The sequence below is a fragment of the Schistosoma haematobium genome, chromosome 1 (assembly GCF_000699445.3).
Source record: "Schistosoma haematobium chromosome 1, whole genome shotgun sequence".
NCBI lineage: Eukaryota > Metazoa > Platyhelminthes > Trematoda > Strigeidida > Schistosomatidae > Schistosoma > Schistosoma haematobium.
Window position 1 is genome coordinate 4,829,844 of NC_067196.1, and position 25,052 is coordinate 4,854,895.

At 38.3% G+C, this 25,052-nt stretch overlaps 1 protein-coding gene across 2 annotated transcripts; it reads right to left on the reverse strand.

Annotated features, from left to right (window-relative positions):
• Nucleotides 1–279: 279 nt before the first annotated feature.
• FMR1_4 (Synaptic functional regulator fmr1) lies at nt 280–24,822 on the reverse strand. 2 transcript variants are annotated; one of them, XM_051218349.1, is made up of 11 exons: nt 24,666–24,822; nt 24,577–24,629; nt 24,483–24,539; nt 22,782–23,189; nt 21,235–21,448; nt 15,939–16,217; nt 11,847–12,116; nt 8,974–9,120; nt 6,218–6,472; nt 4,551–4,969; nt 280–1,465 (listed from the first exon to the last, which is right to left on the reverse strand). In XM_051218349.1, exons 1-11 carry the CDS (start codon nt 24,708–24,710, stop codon nt 1,294–1,296), a joined length of 2,319 nt encoding a protein of 772 aa, XP_051072965.1. In that variant the 5' UTR covers nt 24,711–24,822; the 3' UTR covers nt 280–1,293. The 2 variants fall into 2 exon arrangements, with proteins under 2 accessions (XP_051072965.1, XP_051072966.1); XM_051218348.1 differs by lacking the exon at nt 15,939–16,217.
• Between the last annotated feature and the right edge of the window lie 230 nt (nt 24,823–25,052).

Here is a 25,052-nt window from a genome sequence, read left to right on the forward strand (position 1 = left end):
GTCCGGTAGGTTAAGCGTTTGCGCGCGAGACTGAAGGCCCTGAGTTCGAATCTCGTGGGCGGGGTCGTGGACGCGCATTGCTAAGAAGTCCCACAATAGAATGAAACGACAGTTCAGTGCACCCAGGTTTTCGATGGTGGTCTAACATCAATCGGTTCATGATCTCAATCAAGAAAGTTAGTACTGATGTTTGTAAGACGTTCGTTCGCTAAAAGGACTGTTAGTTGCTGAATGCGTCAACCAGGCAGTATATCGCCCGTAAGAAAAACACAAGGATGAAAATGCAACTTAATTAACGAATATGCAAGAGGCGCATGAACAGAAAAGAACAAGTTAACAGTAAGATGGATAAACCCAATACAATAAAATGAATGAGTAGCATATTACATTAAAAGGCCACTCATACCACAATGTTTTTTAGAAAGAGTTCGGAAGACTGACAAGTTGAAGAGTGCTAACAACACACACATATACACACAAGCATGCTTAACACATAGACATAAGTAAAATTTACAAACTATCCACTGTAAAATGACAAAAGCTTTTATGCTTTCATCAGTTTTTGCATGAGAAATAACAAATACTTCTAAAAAGTTCAAGTGACTTGAAAAGGCACATTAACAAAGGAAAGTATGAAAAAATGTATGAAGAAAAGATTGTAACGAAGAGAAATTGTTTATTCAGAAGATAACGTATAGAATAAATTAGAACTAGTTAATACACTTAGATGGAAAAACGCAGTTACCGGTGGATAAGTAGTTAGTTCAAAGGTGATTATTCTTAGAAGGTGACAGAAATGAAGACATAACAGTTTCTTATGAGTACACCTGAAGTGGTTGTCTTTTTATTGCTTAAAAATCTTGATACTGAATGAGATGACTGGAACCGGTTAAAATGAAGTACTGCTACTTGAGCGCGAATAAACTAATGAACCACATAAGATATGCATGCTAATCACAGGTTTAAGAAATTGTAATGTTGTATAAACATGTGTAACGTATTCGTGTGTAAGAAATGAAGATGAGATTGGATATTAGTAATAATGTTTGCGAAAAACCAGACAACATTGTCGGTATGAGACTATATATATATATATATATATATATATATATATATATATATATATATATATATATATATAACTCCGGGAAAGTAACAAAAGAAACAATATTCAAACAACAACAAGAAATGAAGATATGAGAATGTAATACATGAAGTTTTTCGTTAACTCAACTTAAAGAGGTACACACAAACATCCAGTAAAAGTGTGCAAGGATCTCTATTCCTGATATACTACTTGCGCCGACTGCTGTCTGGCAGAATAATTACCCTGACCACCACTACGTAACTTCTGACTACCAAGAGATGAATCGACGTTGTTGAATTGACAATTGGTATCCCACTGGTCGGAATTTTGGGGACGAGCTGGATGTGAGCGACGTGGGGACGTGATTTACTGTTACGACTAAAAAACAAATAATAATGGTACCTTTGAGGTCGTACCTCATATGAGTCATAATAAAACGGTCACATTCAAATTACCACTGTAGAAGACAAGGAAACTAATAACTGTGTATTCATACTACTAAACTCGGCTGACGGAATGAGAAAGTTGGCATCTAACTACTAGAAAGCTATAATAAACTTGAAGAGTGGAAGTGCAGTAAGGCCTGATAAGCTGACATGGGATGCCCTGAAGAATAGTGGCTTGAGATAGTTAGCGTCAGCTTGGTGGTTTTATTAGCCTTTACAATAATTGTGTGGCTTATACCCGAGTACCTGGAGAACGAGCTACTTTAAGTAATTTTTATCTTGTGAATCTTAACAACACTGCTGGGTTGTTAAGAAATTTTGGCACGGATACAAAGCCCGTCTAGCTTTTCCCAATTGTCCGAGGACATAAGATGTCCGTACCTTTATCTTCAGTCGCAAAAACTTCGAAGTACCAGTGACGTATTGTGAGACAACTAAGTAAATGCCACGATTGAGTGGAGAGTTGAATCGATAAACGAAACTGGACCTCTAAATGTCATAGTACAAGTAAGGGTAGACAGAGTTCTCTCTTCCTCACGAAATGCTTTCATATGGCTACGCATTCATAACCACTGACAGAGGACTTCAATCCACTCCATTCTCACAGTGAGGGTGCTTTTTACAGAAGTGGGGTGATGAAAGACGAATATCCAGCGACCGAAGCGGGTTAACGGGTATGGATGCAAGTTAAAAAGACCCTTATTCTAAGCCGGTGATGCATATGAATTCTAGGATGTGAAAATAAAGTTCATTAACAGACATTGGTCACCGGCTGCCATGGCACTGCATTTTGTGATGTCACTTCACTCTACTGTGGATTAGATCCTTTGGTCGAAAGCTTGGGTGACCAGTAGGGACTCGTTGATTGCAGAAAAATGACGATGACGGTCTCCTGAAAACTTGAGAAGACCAAAATCTAGTTCTGAACGTCAGATTTCCTGCACAGTTATCGCTGATGTGCTACCTGGAACCCTACCTCTGCAACCCAGTCGTCGACTCAGATTAACCACACCGTGACCAGTTACTGTTGGCGTGGTTATACTGTTCCTTTTGAAGTACATACCTGGACTTTGATCATACCCTTGTTTACACTAATCTCATGTTACGTCTCAGTGGCCAAAATGTTCATCGTCCTAAACAGATTGTTTTGAGTAAATTGGCTGCAGATTTTGTTGCAACTAAATATCAATTTATACGAATATTCGTCAAGATTAGAACGAATAGTTTGACAGTAATTGAGCGCCGAGTATAGAGAAGTCCAGACAAGTTAGCTGGACGAAACGTTGGAATTAGTTAAATTTCAATCGCTGAGAATATTTCAAATATAATTTTCACATATAATAACTAAATATCAAGCCTAGCTTTCAATTCACCGAAAAGTATGGATGAACACCGGCTGCGTTTGCAAGACGTTATGAAAATTGCAGGTCACGTCTCATGTGACTTCTCAAAACGTCCTGCGCTTATAAGCAATGCTTCTCTACAGCTGCTTGGGATACTCCAGCGAATCATGTGTAATATGTGTGATATTGTCTTAATATGCGATGATACACATACTACGCAAATCGCGTCCAGTCAGTAGGCATGGCATATACTTTGCACTTTATAAGTGCAGAGTATTTCTACGATTGGCAGAAGCCTCACTCTTAGTGGTGAGCTCTTAAAGGTGGTCGAAAAGTTCGTGTGTTCGGGTAGTTCGATGAGCGTTGGTGGTGGCGTGAATGATGAGACCTATATACCTATATTGGACCATCTTTGACGACATTCTGAGTGCAAATGGTCGGGTCTACAATGATTTGGTGATAGCAGTCCCGCTGTGTTTGCGAAACCTGACCTGTTCGAGTCAAGGATGTTCGGCGACATTCTGTGTTCGATCGTCGTTGTCTCTGAATTGCTGGCGTTCAATTGTAAAACTATGTCAGTATTGTGCGTCTAGACATAGTAGTAATAATTTGGTTAATGTAACCATATTGAAACATAGGATTGGATATGTTACGTGTGTCATCCAAGCAACTTCCACACAGTGCAGTGTTGTCGACGCTGGGATGAGGTAAGAAAAGCGAACAAGTGGTCAGTTTGTAGCCTCGTGGTTTGAAAGAAAATTGTATGGGACTATAAAATATTAGTCCATTACGATTACCTGGACAGAGTCTCAGAGACAGTTCAACTAAGTGGCTTTTGACGTAATCAAATATGACTCAGAACTTCTCAAAAAGTCCGTGGAAGATAAGATTCCACCTAATAACCACAAACTTATCCCTCTAAGAAGACTAAATAACCTTGTGGTAATGTTTCTGAGAAACGTAATGAGGATGTAGGCTTACATTGTTCGTGAAGCAGCGATCGGGTGCACACTAGGAATTAAAAACCCTGCTACAGCCGGGGAGTACAAAGAATTCAGCCTCCACAGAGCATTTCTATGACACACACTTACCCAAGAAGAGACAGTTCAACTCAGTGGCTTTTGATGTAATCAAATATGACTCAGACTAACATGTCTGCTGAGATTTACTTTTATCATATAAAGTTGATAGGCACTTTATCCGAAAGTTTTTCTGGCTATTATTTTCAAACTAAACTTCTACTACCGCAACATACTACACTCGTTAGTTTTTTTATTTTTTATTGTTATATGTCTTGGTTACGTGACACATCCGTTTGGGCACCAGTTTGTGCTCAAATAAATAATAATACTGTGTTATCAAGAGTGACCTTAGATATAGAACCAAAATAATCCTTGGTTTACGCCCACACAGGTGCTGTCAGTGATTACCCTTGAAAAGTTTGCAACCAAAATGGAAACGGGTAACGCGTGTCTCCTATTTTTCAGACTATTACCTTTTATTATGATTTGTGATTTGTTTATATTTTGTGCTTAATTGCTTTAAAGAATTTTACTTTTTTAGTAGATCTCGCCCATAACTGTAAACTGTTCGCAGATAAAGAAACGTCCTGCCATTTTTAAATTGATTATTAAACGTAATATAACCGGTTTTCAAAATTAACAAGCTACCTACCGACTATGTACATATTTATTCAGTCTTGAGCGCATATTGTCAACTGAACAACCCCCGCCGTCTTCAGAAGACGCATCACCACAAGGGAAATTGTTTTCATTGCTAGGATTGAGGGTATCCTCACTTTCGTCCCCACGTTCTCTATCAGAATAAAATCCATTTGGAGCTGGAGAATGACGTCCTACTCTGTTATGTCTTCCAGCGTTTGCTCGTTCTGCAGACAAACCATCAGGCAAGTTGTCAGACTCCAAGACATCCGAATCACCTGAACCTCGACGACGGTCAGCGACATCCCCGTTGTTGTTCATGAGGTTATTCCAATTAGAATCGCGACCTGGACCTCCTATTCGCCGACTTCCTCTTCCACTTTGACGTGGGATTCTTCCACCAGCACTACGGTGACCGTATGTTTCACGAGGCTGTAATTCAATTAACAAAACAGATAAATTGTCATTCTGCCAAATTACATGATTATATTTAATGGATTAGATGTTCATAAAAATTGAAGAACATTAATCATTTCATATCAAGATAATTGCTCATTTCTTAAAAACAAAATTGCCGGGAAGATTTTCTGATGAAATATTTATTTCCGAAGAGGAATCATGATTTGAACAAGACTCAATTGTGAATCACCCTAGATTAATCATGAGTTTTACTGGCGCATGCCTACTAGTCAGTCAGTAACATCGTGGGACTTTGTACGTACGTACATCAGTTCGAGTTGCCACTGATATATCAAACATGATCTACGGGTTGAAAAGAAATGATTTTGAACACGGATCTCATTACAAGAAAGATTTAAGACGGTTAACTATTTGTTAGCAAATTTTCTTGACAGAATATAGAAACCTTATTAATTTGATGCTTGAATTCTGCAGCCTTTTTAGTAATACTATAAACATACTGTACAGCACGACGATAGACTTTATATTTTCTATCGATAATATCACTATTAGGATAGCACACAAGAGTTTACCAGAGATACACCACACAGCTGCCACAAAAGCTCTACCATAATGTGGCGAAAAATTCAAATTGCTGGTAGTTTTTAACATAGTCATTTGAATGCGTACAAAATACAACGATTGTCTGGAAGATGCCTTAGGATTATACACAAAATATGTCACAACGAACACAGTAAAACATAGCTGGGAGTAAACTAAAGGTTAGATTATACCAATATTTGACTCCATTTATGAACACTAGACAATGAAGATCAAATAACAAGCCAAACATCATAATTTTCACATCTCGAATAATAGTTCTTTACATGAATGCAAGTTTCGCAACCTTTGATAATGAATAGTAACGTGTCATTAATCAAGTAGCTTGTTGGATGTGAGGATAGACCTGAATGTTGACGTAGTGAGAGAAGCGAAACTGTGATCAACTGGCGAAAGGTCAGTTATCAGCTCATTCTGACACGATCGACTAGTAAATAAACGCACATTTATGAATGGTATAGATGAGACTAATGGAATTTTGTTATCTTTCTAACCTTTAACCTGATTGGCAATTGAGACATTCAAACGGTGTGTTCATTTAATTTTTACTCATTCAGTTCAGTTGAATTCTGAATCACTATTTATTATGCGATTAATTGCGTATTATGTCACAAATAAAATAGCTCGAGAAGACCACTGAACAGATAATTAATTGCATACCGTACGTTTTGCACCTCGACAGGGGATTGGATTTCCAATATTCTCATCATCTGTATAATGTCCATGATTGACATCACTAACAGGAGGATGTAACAGGCCACCACGACCTGGTCTGCGTCCGCGACCACCACGGCCATAATTCCCAACACCACCACGTTCACCCCAACGTCCGACTGCCGTACCACGAGCTGGGTAGACTGGACCAGAGTCCACTCCACCATGAGATAAACTACGCATTAACTCCAGCTTTTCGCTCTTATTAATGATGCAATAAAAAGAAAATAATCTGTTAACTAAAAGCCACAGACTGTAATGATAGAATTCTGAAGTGAAAAGTGTATCAGCTTATAATAATCCCAATGAGAATAAAACAATATCTAAGTGGTTTAATAATAAAAGTCAAGTGTACAAAATATATATTTGGTGCTTAACGTTTAGAGAAAGAGAATCAATTTGAACAAATTCTTTACTGAACAATCTTACTAATTCCAGCCATGGCCCAACTCCCGGACAAAGAAAAGTTGTGCGTGGAGTAGAAAAAATAATTTAAACTCTGCCTTAGAAGGTGAACGATCCTTATTTGGAAGAGTTATGACATTTTATAGTGAAAGTCAAAATTATTCCGTAGTCACGAGGTCGATGCCCATTCGAATAATTACAGCAAAACATACTTACCTGGACTGCCTGGAGGATGAGGAAGGATCAGACAAGTAGCGACGGAAATAATATCTAAGATGGGGGTGCTCAGAATAAGATAAAAAGTAAAAATTAGCTTCATGAGATAGGTTGTTATACTCTGGTCATGAAGAAGGAAATTTCTCCCACAAACAAGGAGATGCAGTAATAGTACCCAAAGAAGCATGGATTATGAAGCCCTCAACATCTGAGGGGAAAAACTGAATACAGTGGACTGCTTGGATGCAACTACAAGATTTGAACATGGCATATGACCTGACCATTCTGTCCCATACACACGAACAAATGCAGGTGAAGACAAACAGTGTAACAGTAGCCTCAGAAGCAATGGTCTTCAACATACACACGGGAAAAAGCAAAATCCTCAAATACAACAAGGAGAATACCAATACAATTACACTTGATGGACAAATTCTGGATGATATGGAAACTTTTACATAACTGAGCAGCGTCACCGATTAACAGGGAGGACTCGATGAAGATATTAAGAATATATATATATATATATATATATATATATATATATATATATATATATATATATATATATATATATATATATATATATATATATATATATATATATATATAAAGATTGCTCGATTATTGTTCTGTAACATACACGACAGTTCGAATATGTCTTTACGGTTTTGAAGCTATTTACCTTTAGTGGATGCCTTAAAACTGCAATAGAAAAGGGAACATAGCTGGGAATGTTAGTCAATTATGAGAGAAATCCATACTTTGTAACATCTCAATCCAATTAGCAGAACTAGTTCGCTCTTCGACCCAAAATTTTCTGCTTTTAGTAGTACAGCTCTTTAAACGACATGTACACTATATGGAATAAAAAACATGAAGTGCATTTCCACGCTGCAGAAGATAGAATTAAATCCGAATCTTCGATCGAAACAACCGAGAATCATGCCTACAACACGAATCTACCATTTGTCATAAAACGTCAACTTTTCGTATGCGTAGGTGTTTATCAGTTTCTTGTGGTTAAACGCACGTGATTAGCGATTTGAGAATTTTGGGGATACTAGAGATGGGTTAGTGAGATGCTCATAACTAGTAGTTGGAAACTGTGTGTTGTCTTGAGGCAATTTAGAACAACTCAGGCTCGTCCTTTAAATGCATGCTAAATTTTGAACCCTTCGTTATTCTCCGTTTACCATACCCATCGCTTACAAATGTAGCTAATAGCTTGACGTGTAGGTTTTTTGGATATCGTGATGACTAGAATTGATCCATATTCGATGAAACACTTGTTTTTCAGTGCCCTACCATGTCAAGCAGATTAGTTTGACAGTAGTTGCGATTCAGGGTCCAAGTCCGAAGTCGTACTGTCAACTGCAAAGAGGTGTAGTGCCAATTTTGCGTCCCCCTCAGACAGACAGGGTATGTAGTTTTTTCATAACGTAGAGGATTACAAAAAGTCGGTCCGAAAGTAGCATAACTTGACTAGCTCCATGGATCCTTGTCGCTAAAAGGAAGGTTTGCAAAGCACGGATTTAAAACATCTGAAAATACTTACAAATAGACTGTGTGTGACAGAACCTAAGCCGTTGGACAGTCGCAGATAATCCAGATGGCCTCTTTGTAGGTCTCTTAAAAGTGTCCTTGAGTGGCATAGACGTCCATGAAACGACAACTGGCGTCTTTCACCCCTCTAGCACTAGTCAATATAATCTGACTCCCCTTCCCAGGTCCGTTGATTCTTTACGCATGTGTTGTTGCTAAACGAAATAGTTTGAGCGTTGATTTCTGACTTAGTACCTCGTTTTAATTTATACTGAATTCTGATATGAGCTAATTATATATATATATATATATATATATATATATATATATATCGGTAGCCCAATAGACTTTCACTTCTATTATTATCTTCTCGCGTAACTAGCCAGTTTGTGGGGAAGGGTTAGCCCGTAACACGTTGTGCATCAATATAAGATCTTAGACAACGCCCATTATAACGAATTGACACAAGGAAAAACAAACTTTTGGAATGTACACTGCCACAAATACGGCACAGAATTTCGCCATTTATAACTAACCTCCATTTTTTCAAGATCATAGAAATAATCCATTTGGAAGTTGATCAACAAACGCGCTTTTTCGATCGAGTCCCTTGTACCAGCTAGTATGAATCCACCGTATTCCTCATCTGTATATGGTTGTGAGGATGTCTGAGCACTTCCAGCCTATAAAATTTGACAAGATTAACATTATCAGGAGTTTTGTGGGGATTTTAGTAATTTCAACAGTTGAAATCACGAGTCAATTGAAGCTAGAACACCATGGAAAACCTGGAAGCACTGGATAGCCGTTTCGGTCTATTGTGGGACTCTTCAACAATGCGAATTCACGATCCTGTCTTGCGAGATTCCAACGCAGGACGTATCAGTTTTGCGCGCAACCGCCTAACCACTAGACCATTGAGGTGACCGGCATCTAACGGTGTTAATATCTAACTTCAACCAATCCCATACTAGGACGAAACGGCCATCCAGGTTTTCCATGGTGGTCTAGCTTTAAGTGACTCATGAATTTAATTATTGAAGATTAAAATTGTCTAAGAACAGATCAATAATTTTGACCTCAGAATAAAATATATACACTTGCAACCTTAAGACCAACGAAAATAAAATTTAATGTTTTGACGTAAGAGAATAATTACCAACTTAAAGTAATATTAATAAAATGTGGCACTGATCGAGTAATAATGAGATTGGAGAACATTCATCAAACCCCTATTTTTTAGTTTTATTCACAATCCAGTCTATATCTGTTTCCATCTACTGTCAACACTGGCAATTAGCGAGCACGGTTACCATCACATGTCCGGCATGCAATAAATACACAAAGTAATCAACCACCCTCTAACTATACCTGATTAACCAAAGTATTTTAAAAGTTTAATATCTGTGAATGGGCAGGAAGCAAAGCTCAATTGAAAATATCTGATGCTAGTAGCTAGAAAGAAATATTTGATTTGTGTTTAATGATTATTTTTATTTTTAGAAATCACGGATTCCTATTTCGATACTTCTATATCGCGACGTTAAAAACTAGATTGTTCACCCAAATCACGAAAAATATGCGGTAGATTATTCAGAATAAAAAATAGTCAATATTTACTCATTTTTAGTTCAAAATTTCATTTGCAAGTGATTAGAAGGAAAACAGAAAGCTTCGCGTAATCACGTGTCCTTGTAGAAAGGAATGAACGAAAATAGTGGTTCAATTAAAGCTATTAATATATAAGTGACAATTTTCATTTATGGATAATGGAACATGTATTTAAGATCAGTGTATCAGTGAATTCAATTCAGTACAAGTAAAAATGTTCATGAGCTTGGTCATGAGTTGCGTTTTTTGATGAAACCAAATATACTATCCAGTTCCTTAAACAAAAGTAAATAGAATGGTTTTCTTAAATAACGATGAATACATTTCGATAATGCAATGAGAAGACGTTTATCAGAATTGTGTGATATATTTGCGCAATACATTTCGAACAATCTGATCACACATATACTTGTTAAGAACATTTATATATGAAAATTAAAAGGTCAACTAGACAGGTTAAGGATAAGTCATAAAAAAAGAAAAAAATATTAAAGTACACAAAAACAAATGTCATTACCACTCTGGATCAGTACTACCAGGGTAGGTTAAGTGTAAGCACAAATTGTTTTTGAACACATGAAGGGGTTTCGATTTTTTTCTATTTCATTGTGATTATTGACCCGTATTGCCTTGATTGGTTTACATTTTTGTATAAATATTCATGTATATTAGAGTAAAGCCTGATGACGATCTAATTGAAAACCATTGTTCGCTTATATGTGTTGTTCTAATTTTCGTATAGCCAAGGCTTCAATAAACCTTAGTATACGTCCTTGAAGGCTTTTGTACAACACAACAAATGCTGATTTGATATCAACCTTATGACCCGTCTCAATCAAATGTTTCGCAATGGATGGTGATGACTGTCTATCCTGTGATCTTATTTGACCATTGGAATACATTGTGTTAAAATTATTTTTGAAGTAATGTCAACGATTAAAATTTAAATAATTCCAACGTTTCGTCCAACAAACTTATCTGAACTACTTTAATATTATTTCTTCAGAAGTTCAGACAGGTTCGCGGGACAAAACGTTGGGATTATTTAAATTTCAAACGCTGAGATTATTTCAAATATAATTTTCATATATTATGTCTACTTTATACTCGGCACCCAATATTTGTCAAACTGTTAGTAGTTCTAATATTGACGAATATTCGTATAAATCACGAATACATTTGAAAAAAGTAACCAATAGAATGAAACAACTTCAAAGAAAAATTGATACAAAACTGAGGAGTGATTAAGGTATAAATAATATTATTGTTCCAGGCACTGAATTATATGTTGAGAGTGCAAACAATTGTTGTTTTAAAGGTATTCTCTTCATCTAACGACTTTCTAAGATATTTACAGATGTGAAATCACTTCTATTTTTTAAAATAATGCAAATCATCATATAAATTTCAAGAATGAAAAGCTATATAAAAATCACTACCACCACCTAACTAAGGTAAAATGATTAAGTTTGATGATATTGTAGACCGGTGTATAAGCTCTTCTAAAAGCTGACAGACAATCCACTGGAGAAGCTAAAGATATATTGAACAGCCCATATATAAAAAACTAAAAAGAATACAGAATACTCAGTTTGTTGAACTAATACGTTTAGGCATATAAACGTACTGTGATTATTTATTTATTTATTTTAACACATAGATATTGGTACAAGGAGGTACCAAATACATATGCGCCACACAAATCTCATTAAATTTGTGTGAGGGCTGTGATACTGCCCAGGTGTATTAGTATGTACACAGAATATTAGGTGAACAAAAAGACATGTATGATCATTACCTTTAGAAAGACTCGTCGCATTGTGCTTGCTAAAGGATGCCCTGGATGGGAATACTTAATAACATCAGTTTGGTTATTATCATCGCTGAGAGACACGGAGCCTTCAATATGATCATCGAAATGAATGTGAACAACACCAGATTTACGAATAATGGACATAATATTTGAGGTTCTTTTTCCGATCAAACGTCCTACATAACGACGTGGAACACCTAAATATAGCTCGGAGTATTCCAATTTAGCTCGAGCTTGTTTTGCAGCTTCTGGAGTCTAGAATTTTAAACCATTAATACCAATAATAATATTTTAATTAGAGTTCATTTCCAGCAATAAAAATAAAACAACCAAGTAATTGTCACTTTACTCTGTAAAACTAAAACATAGCACATATGTTAATTTTACCAACCAGACAACACAAAATCCTTCTATTTTTCAGACATACAAAAGACACAACATTTACATTGTCTAAAAGCTGTATCATCAATGAAAAAACTAGTTAATATTTACATGAGAAAAGTACATGTTCGCTAACCAATTATCTGACAGGAAATTTATTAAAAATAAATACTGAGACGAGAGAAACTTGAAGATAGCCATTTCTAATATATACTTGCAAAGTACATCCAATCTGTTTTTGAATGTATTACATATGCACATTCTTTTAAACTTCGAGGATGGATAGTGAAGTAACCATTGCTTCCTGTTCAATGAGTTAACAGAAACATGAAATGATATACAGCTAAACACCAAATATTTTTTTAAAGATGATTAGTGGTTGACTACTATTTCAAATCAAATATTTTCGTGACTGTAGAGTTCATCAGATATCTGGAATATATGTTGAATCACCTACATTACACGTAATGGTGTACGAATTCGAGGAACGACTACTGATCTTCAAAATTATTAGTTGATGTCCTTGTTGGTGAAATTTTTAGCAGACCACTTATCCCCTCTATTCAATTTATTATCGTACAATCAGCCGGATATTATGTTCTAATTTTCTGATAGATTTATTCATGTGATCTCGCAATACCTCAATGATAATTTCGTGGACTAGGTGAAGTTGAATAATCGGGCTTAAAAGCACTCCTCAGTCAATAGGTATGGACGACATTTAAATTACCTCCTCTACATATGGGTTAGCCGGGCAGAACTCGAACTTCGTGGAGCGTTTCGCAAATAGTATAGCAGCTCAGTGGTTAGGATAATTGATTCTTAACCAACAGACCGTACATACGAACCTTCAAATGCCTTGGTACAGTTGAAGGTGGAAAGATTCCACTCTCAAAATGCTCTCATATAGTCATGCAAATACGACCATTAGCAGAGAAATCCTACTGACTGTCTTTTCAAGGTGAAGGTATATAAACGATTTGAAAAGTTACTGCTCAGGTGAGAAAAGATGTCAGATAAGTGGATCTCAAGTTCTGAAACTAGTGTGAGTAGTATAATTCGACGATGGTGATCGTATACAGTATTGTTATCATGATGTAACTTATAATGTAGTAGAAAACAAAACAAGACCCATAAAGTAGCCAGCACCGACATGCTTTGATACAGTTGAAGGTGGGAAGAATTCACTCTCTCGAAATGCTCTCATATAGCCACGCGTATACGACCACTAGCAAGGAAGTCTTACTGCCTTCTCGCAGTGAGGCTGTTGTTTACGAAGTCGAAAGGACGGAAGGCGAACGCTCCACGCTTCAATCAAGCTAGTGGGTTTTGGGAATTCACTTAAGGAATTCGGAAAATCTTGATTCAAAAACGGTGGTGCATATAGGCTCATGAACCCTGAGAAAAAATCGTCGTGAACCGATTATTAGTCATCGGCTACCATGGCCATGGGATTGCGTCTCCTAACGTTGCCCCACTGCCTTGTGGACCGGATCTATAAGTAAAAGGCTCGAGGTCTGGTAACCTAGGCAATATTCCAGCCAAAACACAAATCAAATGAAGTGTGGTGTAAAAATACTTGGTGCCCCTTTGCACCAATCTTTATGTTTAAATAAATAAAAAGTAGCCAGCATGTAATCAAATCCAAGTAAATCGTGAACTGAGTTGATACTGTCACCCAAAATGAAATTGTTTTCGGTGATTTCAGTAAAGAAATGCTCCAGAATGGTAGGGGAAATAACAGAATCTGTGGTGATTGAAATGATTAGACATAGAAGATTTGATAAGTATAAATTAGTGGAATAAACATCAAGAAGACTTCAGACTATAATTTGGGGAAATGTAAAGGACAGATGCACATGGTCTGAACCTACCTACATGGCTTAATCCAGTTGCCGATAACTTTATGGACTGATACCACGTTTTGGTTTGGCGCTCTTTCATTCTATTCATACACTAGGCAACATTTCTAGTCGACGTAGTAGTTGGTTTGGTAAGCGCAAACCATGCTCCAACCACATCAGTTGATGAAGATTTACTACCTCAGCAATCGAGTTGTCATTCTTAATTAGTACCTTATTTCTAACCCAGGAATTGCTTAATCCGCGAAATGGTTTTACACATTTTTTGACTATTCGTAAGGGAAGTATTATGAGACGGGAATTTGGTGATGTGAATTCTCTACTTTAGCCACATATATGAAATCAAGTAAAGCGAGTATCATAACTTTCAATTAGATATTTGAAATTGAAGAAGGTTGTTAAGTTGAGGCATATTGTCGCCGATAAGATGGGCTATAGTCAGAATGGATAGTTCATTGGAGGGTAAACGACGTAAAATATTGACACGGGTCAGATGTTTACATTTGATATCATTCTCTTGTTGATTATTTGCATTTAAGCACGTTACTTTGTTATAAGAACCTATTCCTCTGTCAATCATACTGGTATAGGTTGTCATACCCCATTGTACAACGAGATAAAATTGTCCGAGAGAATCCTATAGTAGTACAGGTATCAACAGTACAAGTCGAAATAGAAAAGGATAGGCATCGAAAATACAGTTCGAGACGAAAATATCATTTAGTGAAATAAGTTTTTAAGGAAATTAGAAATTTATTATTTAAGGAGAGACAAAGAGTGAGCGCACTTGAGTCATTATGAACGATTTTGAGTCATGTTACTCATCCTCTTACAATTGGTTACAATAATTGCATGTACCTCAACCAGACAATACACCCACCCACATTGCTCAGTTCAACAGTTGGTGCCTTCGTAGATTGATGTCATGTCTTGGTTCGGTCGCCCCATCTTTCTTCCGACCTATTCCTACACCAGACATCATCGCACGTCGTGGAAGTCAGTGAATGGGCATATGCAATACGTGTTCGAATTGTCTCAGTCGGCAAATGTTCATCACATCGCCAGTTGATTTGCCATCGTTACCTAGTACTCTGCGTCTAACATCCGAATCCCCAACTCAATTGTCCTAAAGCACACGAAGACACCTATGACCGAATACTAGTAACCTATGAATATCATCTACTTTTAATGGCCATCCTTCACAAAGTAGGATGTACAGAACTACTGCGCAGTCAACTCGTCCCTCAGTTGGTAGATGGATATCTTAACTACATCTCAAGAGACATAAGTTGACATTAGCCAACAGGAATTTTTGAATTCCTGTCGAAATTACGTCAAACATCAGGGATTATCAGACTAGGTCTTGTCTTTTATCTCAAGTTATACAGAGACTTACGTTAATAATTTGGTCTTGAATAGCCATCATTCGGCCACATCGTATCACTGGATATTATCCACTGATCAGAATCTTTTCATATTAACAGCTGGAAATTTGTTCTTCAAACCACTAACATACCAACTCATAAGTCAACTTTAAATGACTTCGAGGGCTGTCTTATGCTTTCAATAATTTCTCGTAGGACTTGATACCGTCGTTCGATATGAAAAAATAAGAAGAGTGATGAGTTGGTTTAAATTAAGTAGGCAAGGCCTATATGTGGACAAAAGGGAAATACGGATGCGTGCATGGAAATGATAGTAGACATAGTAATGTGAGTCCGACTGCCTCATACAGACGGGTGAGCCACCGAGTAAAATACATAACGCTAGCCAAACGAAAACTCATTCTTTGTTTACACAAAACACTAGATCATCACTTTGGAAAAAGTTATACCTTGGCTTCTATAACAAACATCGCAGCTTCACCATGATCTCCAGAATTATCGACAGGGTCATTATTTCTTGCATTATATTCAGACGGTTCCCATGACTCGATACGGATTACATCGGGAATTTCTCTTGCAGCACGAATATTTACACCACGAGCACCTATAGCTAAACCCATGAGATGTTGAGGAACAAAAAACTTTTCAACAAATAGACTAGGATCACTGTTCCAGTCACTGCAGTTTTTTGACCCACCTGGTCGTGATACATCTGGTCCGCGATTGACCTGAAAAATGTTTACGGTAAGATTATAAAAATAAAGTACATTTATTTTTGTAAGAGTGCAATATCCTTTATGAATATTTCCATTGACTTAAACTTATGTAAAACGCAAATGAGCTATTTACCACACAACATATCGCATACAAAATGATTAACATTTGTATGGAGGTCATAAAATAGTCTGTGAAAGCTTTTGATTTTCTGCCATACACGTAGTCGATAAAACTCCGCCATTAGCTCTTCTAGATTTACTACCGATCCCAATCCCTGGTAAAGAAAGAGGGTTGAGCATGGTGTCAACAACAAGGGTGAGAATGTCACGAACCCAGGATCATCAAAGCGTCATTCAAAACAAAGAACGAGGGGGTCACAACGAATGTTATTCAATGTTAAGCACCAACGACGACGATAAAGATAGGATTTATGAGAGGCTGCAAGCGATCACAGCGAAGTGCTCTGGAAAGGACGTGACCATCCAGATGGGGGACTAAGCACCAAAGCCGAAATGGATAACACCGGGTATGAAGATACCATGGGACGACATGGACTTGGAGAAAGCAACGAGAATGGTGACAAATTTGCAGATACGTGTATTTAACAAAATGGTTATAGGAGACACAATATTCTCCCACAAACGCACACACAAAGCTACATGGGACTCACCGAATCACGATACATAGAACCAGGTCGATCACAATTCCATCACGAAAACTTCGATGGAAAACATGAGAATCAGGAGAGGGGCTGAAATAACTACAGATCACCACCTGGTGGTTGCCAAGATGAAACTGAAGGTAAACAAGTACTGGACAACTGGAGAAACAGCATTACAAAGGTTTACTACCGTCTTCCTTTGAGATACTAACAAACTCAACGAGTTCAAAACAGCTCTGCACAACAGGTTTCAAGTCTTACAAGATTTATTCAAAGAAGAAACTATAATAGAGGACAACTAGAAAGGGATCAAAGAAGCACTAACTTCAACGTATCAGGTTTTCGACTTTAAGAAGCATCATCATAAGGGATGGATCATCATCGAGAACTTAAGGAGGATTCAAGAAAAGATGGACAAGAGGACATCAGTTAACGAGAGCCGAACAAAAGCAGAGAAAGTCAAGGCACAAACTGAATACACAGAAGCAAACAAACAAATGAAAAGGAGGATTAGAGCTGACAAGCAGAAATACGTGTTAGACCTAGAAGAGATAGCGAAAAAATCTGCAAGGGGAGAGAGTATGAAACAACTGCATGACACAACGGAGAAACTAGCAGAGAAATATGGTAAACAAGAGTGATCAGTGAAGGACAAAAAGGGCAAACCAATCACTGAGATTTACGAACAGCAGAACAGGTGGGTAGTCTACTTTGAAGAGCTCTTGACTACAACAGCGCTACTGAACCCACTGGACATTGATGTATCACACATAGACCTTCCTATAGCCGTCATTTGACTAATGATCGAAGAAATCAGCGTGACGATCGGACAAACCAAGAGTGGGAAAGCAGAACGAACAGACAACATACCAGCTGAAGCACCAAGGGCACATACAGAGGTAACCACGAAGACGTTCCACAGAAAAAAATGGAGAAACAACAAGTGTCAACAGACTGTGGAGGACACCTAATCAGGATGTCGAAGAAAGATCTCAGCAAGTGTGAGGAGTCATACTACTATCAGTACGAGGAAAACTTTCCAACAGTGTTGTTGGATCGAATGAAGAATTGAGCAGACGCCCAACTTTGAAATCAACAGTCTGAATTCTGTAAGGATCGGTAGTGCACAGACTAAATAGCGACGTTACAGATCATCGTTGGACATTCAATTGAATGCAACTCGTCACTACACACCAACTCCCTTGACTATGAGAAGGCGTTTGACAGAATGGATAGGGGAACGTGATGGGGCCTTCTTCGACACTATGATGTATCTGAGAAAACCGTCAACCAGTATAGCGAAAGCCTCTGTAGCAGTAGGCCTCAACATACACAAGGGGAAAACCAAGATCTTTAAATACAACATGGAGAACACCAATCCAATTACACTTCATGGAGAAACTCTGGAAGAGGAGGAATCTTTTACATACTTGGGAAGCATCATATATAAACACGGAGGATCGGATGCAGACGTAAAGGCGAAGATTGGCAAAGCAAGGACAGAATTTCTACCGTTTGAATACTTATGCAAATCAAAACAACTGTCAACCAATATCAAAGTCAGCATCTTCAATACGAACGTCGAGACAGTTGTACTATATTGAGCTTAATGATAGTCAAGTTAAGAGTATATTTCAGGGACAACTAGAAAAACAATTAGGCAGCCATGTATGTGATGCCCACACCGGGGCACCATGGGATGATACCCGAAAAGCTGTAGAAAAAGCAGCGATATCTTCTAGTACGGTAAACCGTAAGGTTAGGAAGCAACATTGGATCTCAGCACCATCTACCGCACTGATAGATGCTCGAAAACGTATCCCACCTTGCTCTGAACATAATGAAGAGCGGAGTCAGCTTAAGCACCAGCTGACAAGAAGCCTATGTAATGATCGTGAACAGTGGTGGGTAGCGAAAGCAAGAGAGATGGAAAAGGCAGCGGCAATAGGTAATAGCAGACAATTGTTCAGACTCGTTAAGGAAACCGGCATTAGGAACCCGACTGTTAGCGAAACAATCTCAGAGAAAGATGGACATATTATACATTCTCAATCTAGGAGATTGGATCGATGGGCAGAACACTAGGGATCAGTTCAACTGGCCTTCAGCCACACTTTGGTTTCCCACGATCTCCGTCGACCTGAATGGCGAGTTAATGCAGGTCCTCCGACTCTTTATGAAGTTGAAAAACCTATCGCAAATCTGAAGTGAGGGAGAGCAGCAGGCCCTGACAGGTTTACTTCCGAGATTTTTAGGGATAATGATCCGGTATTAGCAGTGAGATTAACTGAGGTCTTAGGTAGAATTTGGGAACTGGTCTAAATCACTGATTGTGTCAGTCTATAAGAAAGGACAAAAGTCTTCTTGTGACAATCACAGAGAAATCAGTTTGACAAATATAGTGTCTAAGATATTAGCTTCAATAATACTCCGACGCTTAACTAAACCTCGTGAAGAACAGACTAGAGAAAATCAGGCTGGTTTTCGACCTGGACGTGGTTGTATAGATCAGATATTCACACTACGTCAGGTTCTAGAACACAGACACACGTTCAGACGCCCCACAATCGTAGTATTTCTCGACCTTAAGGTTGCATTCGACTCTGTTGACTGTACTGTATCCTCATATGCAATCTTTCTCCTATATATTACCACCTTTGACCTAACCACTCCTATGAATCCGGTGTTCATCTTGCTGTGCTAATACGGTACGGCAACCTGGACCGATGCATATATGTGCCTGGTCCTACGTTGTAGCTGACTGCCTGAGGTTCTGTGGCAGTGTTTGTCACTGAAAGGAGTACCAAAGAAGTGCATCAACCTTGTAAAGGCTCTCTACTCGAACACTACTGGTAGAGTGAGAGCTTATGGCGAACTGTCATCAGAATTGATTACCTCAAGTGGTGTTCGTCAGAGCTATCCACTCTATTTTTGTTCGACTTTGTTGTTGACGTGCTTTTAGAGATGACACTTTCCTCATCTAAATTTCCAGGGGTTGAACTTCTACCAGGAGATTCACTTGTTGACTTGGAATATGCCGATGACATAGTTATATTTGGTGAAGACGCTGACAAAATGCAGTCTTCTGGCCACTCTAAAAAGTAATGCAAACATGTTCGGCATGCGATTCTCCCCCTCAAAATGCAAAATGTTGCTTCAGTATTGGGTTGCATTGACACCCAAACTAATGATAGGGAGTGAAGTAGTTGAGCGTGTCGATCGCTTCACTTATTTTGGAAGTATCATCAGCCCTTGTGGTCTGGTGTGTGACGAAATCTCAGCACGGATACAGAAGGCTCGACTAGCTTTAGTCAACTTGCGTCATTTATGACGTAGACGAGATATCCGTCTATCAAACAAAGGACGTGTTCACTGAGCAGCAGTTCGTTCCGTCCTACGTTATGGCAGTGAAACGTAACCGGTAAGAGTAGAGGATATTCGTAGGTTACTAGTATTCGATCATAGGTGTCTACGAAAGATTGCTGGTATATCCTGAGAACATCGAGTAAGTAACGCAGTTGTTAGGAAACGGGTACTAGGTAATGATGGCAAATCGATTGACGAAGTAGTGAAGCTCCGTCAGTTGAGATGGCTGGGACACGTGTTACCTATGCCCAACCACCGACTGCCTCGACGTGCGATGTTCAGTGGTATAGGAGTAGGTTGGAAGAAAGCTAGAGGCGGCCAGACCAAAACATGGCACAAGTCCATGAAGTCACTGACAAGTGGGCTGAGTCATGTCGGTAGGTGTAGACTACCTGGTTGGGGACCGCGAGATGATAGCAACTGATGGTTAGAGAGCCTGAATGACATGGCTCAAAATCGTTTGCAATGGCGCAGGTGCATACACTCTTTGTGTTCTCCCAAATTTTAATCTCCTGATTCCTCATTGTCTCTTTTTTTTCCTCTCAAATTTATTTCACTGTATTATACTCTTTAAGTAACATCTCCAAACACTCATCTTCCCGATTATGCTTATACTCTTATTACCTCTACCACTACGAAATTTCAATAAACAACTGCATCACTGTGCTAATGTGGTGTGGCAACTCGAACTGATGTATGTACGAACGGAGTTCTACGTTGTTACTGACTGAGATAAAAATGGAGAAAGTGGACAGCTTTGACGGATATCACTTGAGGTTGACAGTTCGCCATAAGCTCTGGTTCAATTAGTATTCGAGTAAAGAGCCTTTACAATGTTTATGTACTTCTGAGGTACGGTATGGAGAATTTCGCACCATTATTAAGCTTCTGTTGGTAAAGTAAAATCCCCGAGGTTAAGAAGCTCCGAGAAATGAAATTTAGTAGATTGTCAACAGAAACAATGAACTACATCTTACGGTGTGAGATGAATGAACACTTACCTCAAGATTTCGAATAGTTTGCCGAAGACTTCGAGTTAGGGCCCATTTTTGGCGCAACATCCTTAAATGAGTATCTTCCAACAAGGCAACATTCTTGGCTGTTACAGGGTCTGTCGTTAACACGACCAAACAGGAAGACTCATTATCGTAGTGTAGGCTTACAGGGCCACCACAATGGCGCAAAAAGTCATGGTGGACAGAAGGATCAGAAGCACTGAAAATAGAAAATTATTAATGAGCTCTATGGCAAACTGATAAAGTTTAAGATGAATAGATTTGTTGACTCGAAAATGAAATATGAACGACACAACCACCTTTATTATTTTCTAGTACGTCCCTAAGGGTTCGAAGTATATAAATGATTTGAAAAGTTACTGCTCAGGTGAGAAAAGATGTCAGATAAGTGGATCTCAAGTTCTGAAACTAGTGTGAGTAGTATAATTCGACGATGGTGATCGTATACAGTATTGTTATCATGATGTAACTTATAATGTAGTAGAAAACAAAACAAGACCCATAAAGTAGCCAGCACCGACATGCTTTGATACAGTTGAAGGTGGGAAGAATTCACTCTCTCGAAATGCTCTCATATAGCCACGCGTATACGACCACTAGCAAGGAAGTCTTACTGCCTTCTCGCAGTGAGGCTGTTGTTTACGAAGTCGAAAGGACGGAAGGCGAACGCTCCACGCTTCAATCAAGCTAGTGGGTTTTGGGAATTCACTTAAGGAATTCGGAAAATCTTGATTCAAAAACGGTGGTGCATATAGGCTCATGAACCCTGAGAAAAAATCGTCGTGAACCGATTATTAGTCATCGGCTACCATGGCCATGGGATTGCGTCTCCTAACGTTGCCCCACTGCCTTGTGGACCGGATCTATAAGTAAAAGGCTCGAGGTCTGGTAACCTAGGCAATATTCCAGCCAAAACACAAATCAAATGAAGTGTGGTGTAAAAATACTTGGTGCCCCTTTGCACCAATCTTTATGTTTAAATAAATAAAAAGTAGCCAGCATGTAATCAAATCCAAGTAAATCGTGAACTGAGTTGGTACTGTCACCCAAAATGAAATTGTTTTCGGTGATTTCAGTAAAGAAATGCTCTAATGACGCTACAGTGAAATACGAGAAATAATTATTATAGTCCTGATTAGGAATTTTATTTCCAAAAAATTATTATGAAAAGTTTTACACGTAGTCATATAACCAATACAATCTGCCCACTTTTTACTACGGCACTAAGTTTTGTGAGCAAAACTAGTGGACTTGCGTCATTTTTCTACAATCTTTATGAAGATGAAATACTGTCTTTACCTGCTGACCCAATATCAAGATTCCAGCGGATATCATAGCGATCAATAGTTATCACGAAGTGGCATTTTCAAAAATAGCTAACTTATAAATGTCGATAACCCGATCTGTGAGTTCATTTTGTTACAAAGTGGTATAAAGGCAAGTGCAGCAATCAAATGTAAAAAACAAAACATAAAAACAACTGTGAACACAACATAACTGTCCTCTGCCTGCATTGCTCAAGATAGACTTACAAGTCTGCCAATTCCTTTGGAATTTCAATACGATGCCGGTGAATGATATCAGGTGACAGACATGGGCAGTCATCACTGGGCTGACGTAGAGACTTACGACTTACGATCTCGGTGACAGTAGAAAGGTGTGTACAAAGTGAAATTTCTGAGGGTGTTGCATCGGCCGGTGGTGATACATTTAACTTAACTACTGCGACATCATCTCGAATCTTGACAACGCGACAAGGCCACCAAGATGGAATAGGGAGATAATTCAGCTGATCATCCAGTATGAGTTCAACTTCCGGTTTACTATTAGTTTCATCGCCCCAACGGCCAGTCAGTGTAATTGTATTACTAGATGAACCTGGAGTCTGATCGGTCACGACGGAAAATAGGGCTTCCCCGTTTTGTCCAGGATGAACATCTCTGGAAACGCAAAAAAAGACCTCTGAAAAAGCTTTTCAGACAAGGACTATTTATTTCATTTAGTACTAGCTTTAGGTCATGTAGAACTTAGTGGATCAGCCGTTTACGCAGTTATCTCAGTAAGCAGATGAATAAATACTAGTATGAGATGATATCTAAACCTAAAATGAACTTTGAGTACCACAAAATACATGCACAAATTCTAACTTCAAACACGCTTATTCAGTAAGTGCACTATAAATTTCGAAAAGACTACGTAGAAAGTATTAACTACATCCCAGTTTTTAGAAAGACACGGAATTAGGTTGACTGTGGACAAATGTCAACCGAGAAAATGTGGAAGACAACTAGCTGTTAAGGAATAGACCGGGTATAATGGCTATTTTAAATGTGCTTGACCACTCGGAATATCGTGTTCTTAGAAAAAAAGAATATCCAGGTCTTCAGGCAATATCTTTGTTACTAGAACAAGCATGAATACAACTTATTGAGAATATGCATTAACACTAAAGGACAAAACTGCCAGTAGGATTTCGGTATACCGAGAGTATACTTTTGATGTTGAAGCCTCTTAACAAGTCAAGCCACTATGAGGCACTCGTTAGTACGCAGAGAGTAAGTGCATATTGGAAACTGAAAATAAGAACACTAAGTACTATAAACTCATACAAGAGAAGGATGAATTTCTGCGTATGAAGCAATACTAACGAGGCTCTTCCAGTCCATGCAGCTAAAATTTTCATACGTCTCTCATTGACATGCAGGAATTTTTCCACTATATAACCGGTAGTTCTCTTGAGCCGCAGTCCAACTCGTCTACTTCCTCCACCACTTTTTATAGGGAATACGACTTTAGTCATAATGAACTTAGAGCACTTTTCAGATTTAGAATAATATAACCCATCGTACTTGAAAGCAGACTTGGCGAGTATTGGGTGTTTGAATGCTACGTGACCTCTTCGTGTTCTTAATAGAAACCAAACTCGATAGAATAACCACACCCGAATACACTATGGACTTAAGAAAAAGGTAACTTGAACTACATTTGGATACTTATACAGCAGTAACGAGACGATCTGCATTGACATGAATCAAGGACTGATTGCCTAGGTCTTTCAAACTAGACGCTAGGGAGCTGACCCCTTTTACTTGCCGGTAGTTCTATAACACCGTTGACAATTAGTGGTGGCTATGACCTTGTATTCAGAACATGAAGTATGCTAACCATGTTGCGCATTATGTATGTAGGACACGACCATTTTATGGAGCTACTAAAACTGCTTGCAAACTAACCGTTCGGAAGTTGGGGGTAGTCGCACATTTCTGATCGGAACCTGTTCCTCTTCATTTCTGAAAGAGAGGAATGGAAAATATGACTTAAACCCACTTTTCCGGGTAGAAGACAATCACATTTTCGTCAACTACGTTGCGCAGGATGGCCTAAAAATGTTATACATGTGCAAATACATTACTTACTTTTACGTATTGATTTAAGCGTCCCTTTACTTCTATCCCAATCATTTTAGGAATGAATACACAGCACCCAAGAAGTATACTCCCACCCTCAAATAATACCGAGGCTATCTATACAAACAAGTGGTGCCTTCAGTTGCATTCTCAATATACAATATTTTCAAGTATTATCAAACAATTTTAGACAGAACTAAACAAGAATTTGGTTAATCACTTCCCTTTGAATCTAACGGATCACTGGATTTTTTATGTATAACCTCAAGCAAGCAGGTATAAAAGTTTTCTTTAATCAACTGTAAATGAAGTTGTCTAAATTCAAATAGTTCAGATGGTTGTGGACGGAATAGAAGAAGCTTCTGCTTAGCAGGCTTCCGTGTCTAGTAGCAGGGG

Excerpts from the sequence above, each read along its gene's own strand:
- FMR1_4 (XM_051218349.1), bottom strand. The coding sequence starts at position 24,710 with ATGATTGGGATAGAAGTAAAGGGACGCTTAAATCAATACGTAAAA. Across the intron at positions 24,630-24,665 it reads GCTTAAATCAATACGTAAAA|GCCATCCTGCGCAACGTAGT; the intron begins GTAAGTAATGTA and ends TAACATTTTTAG. Across the intron at positions 21,449-22,781 it reads CCAAAGGAATTGGCAGACTT|TGCTTCTGATCCTTCTGTCC; the intron begins GTAAGTCTATCT and ends TTCTATTTTCAG.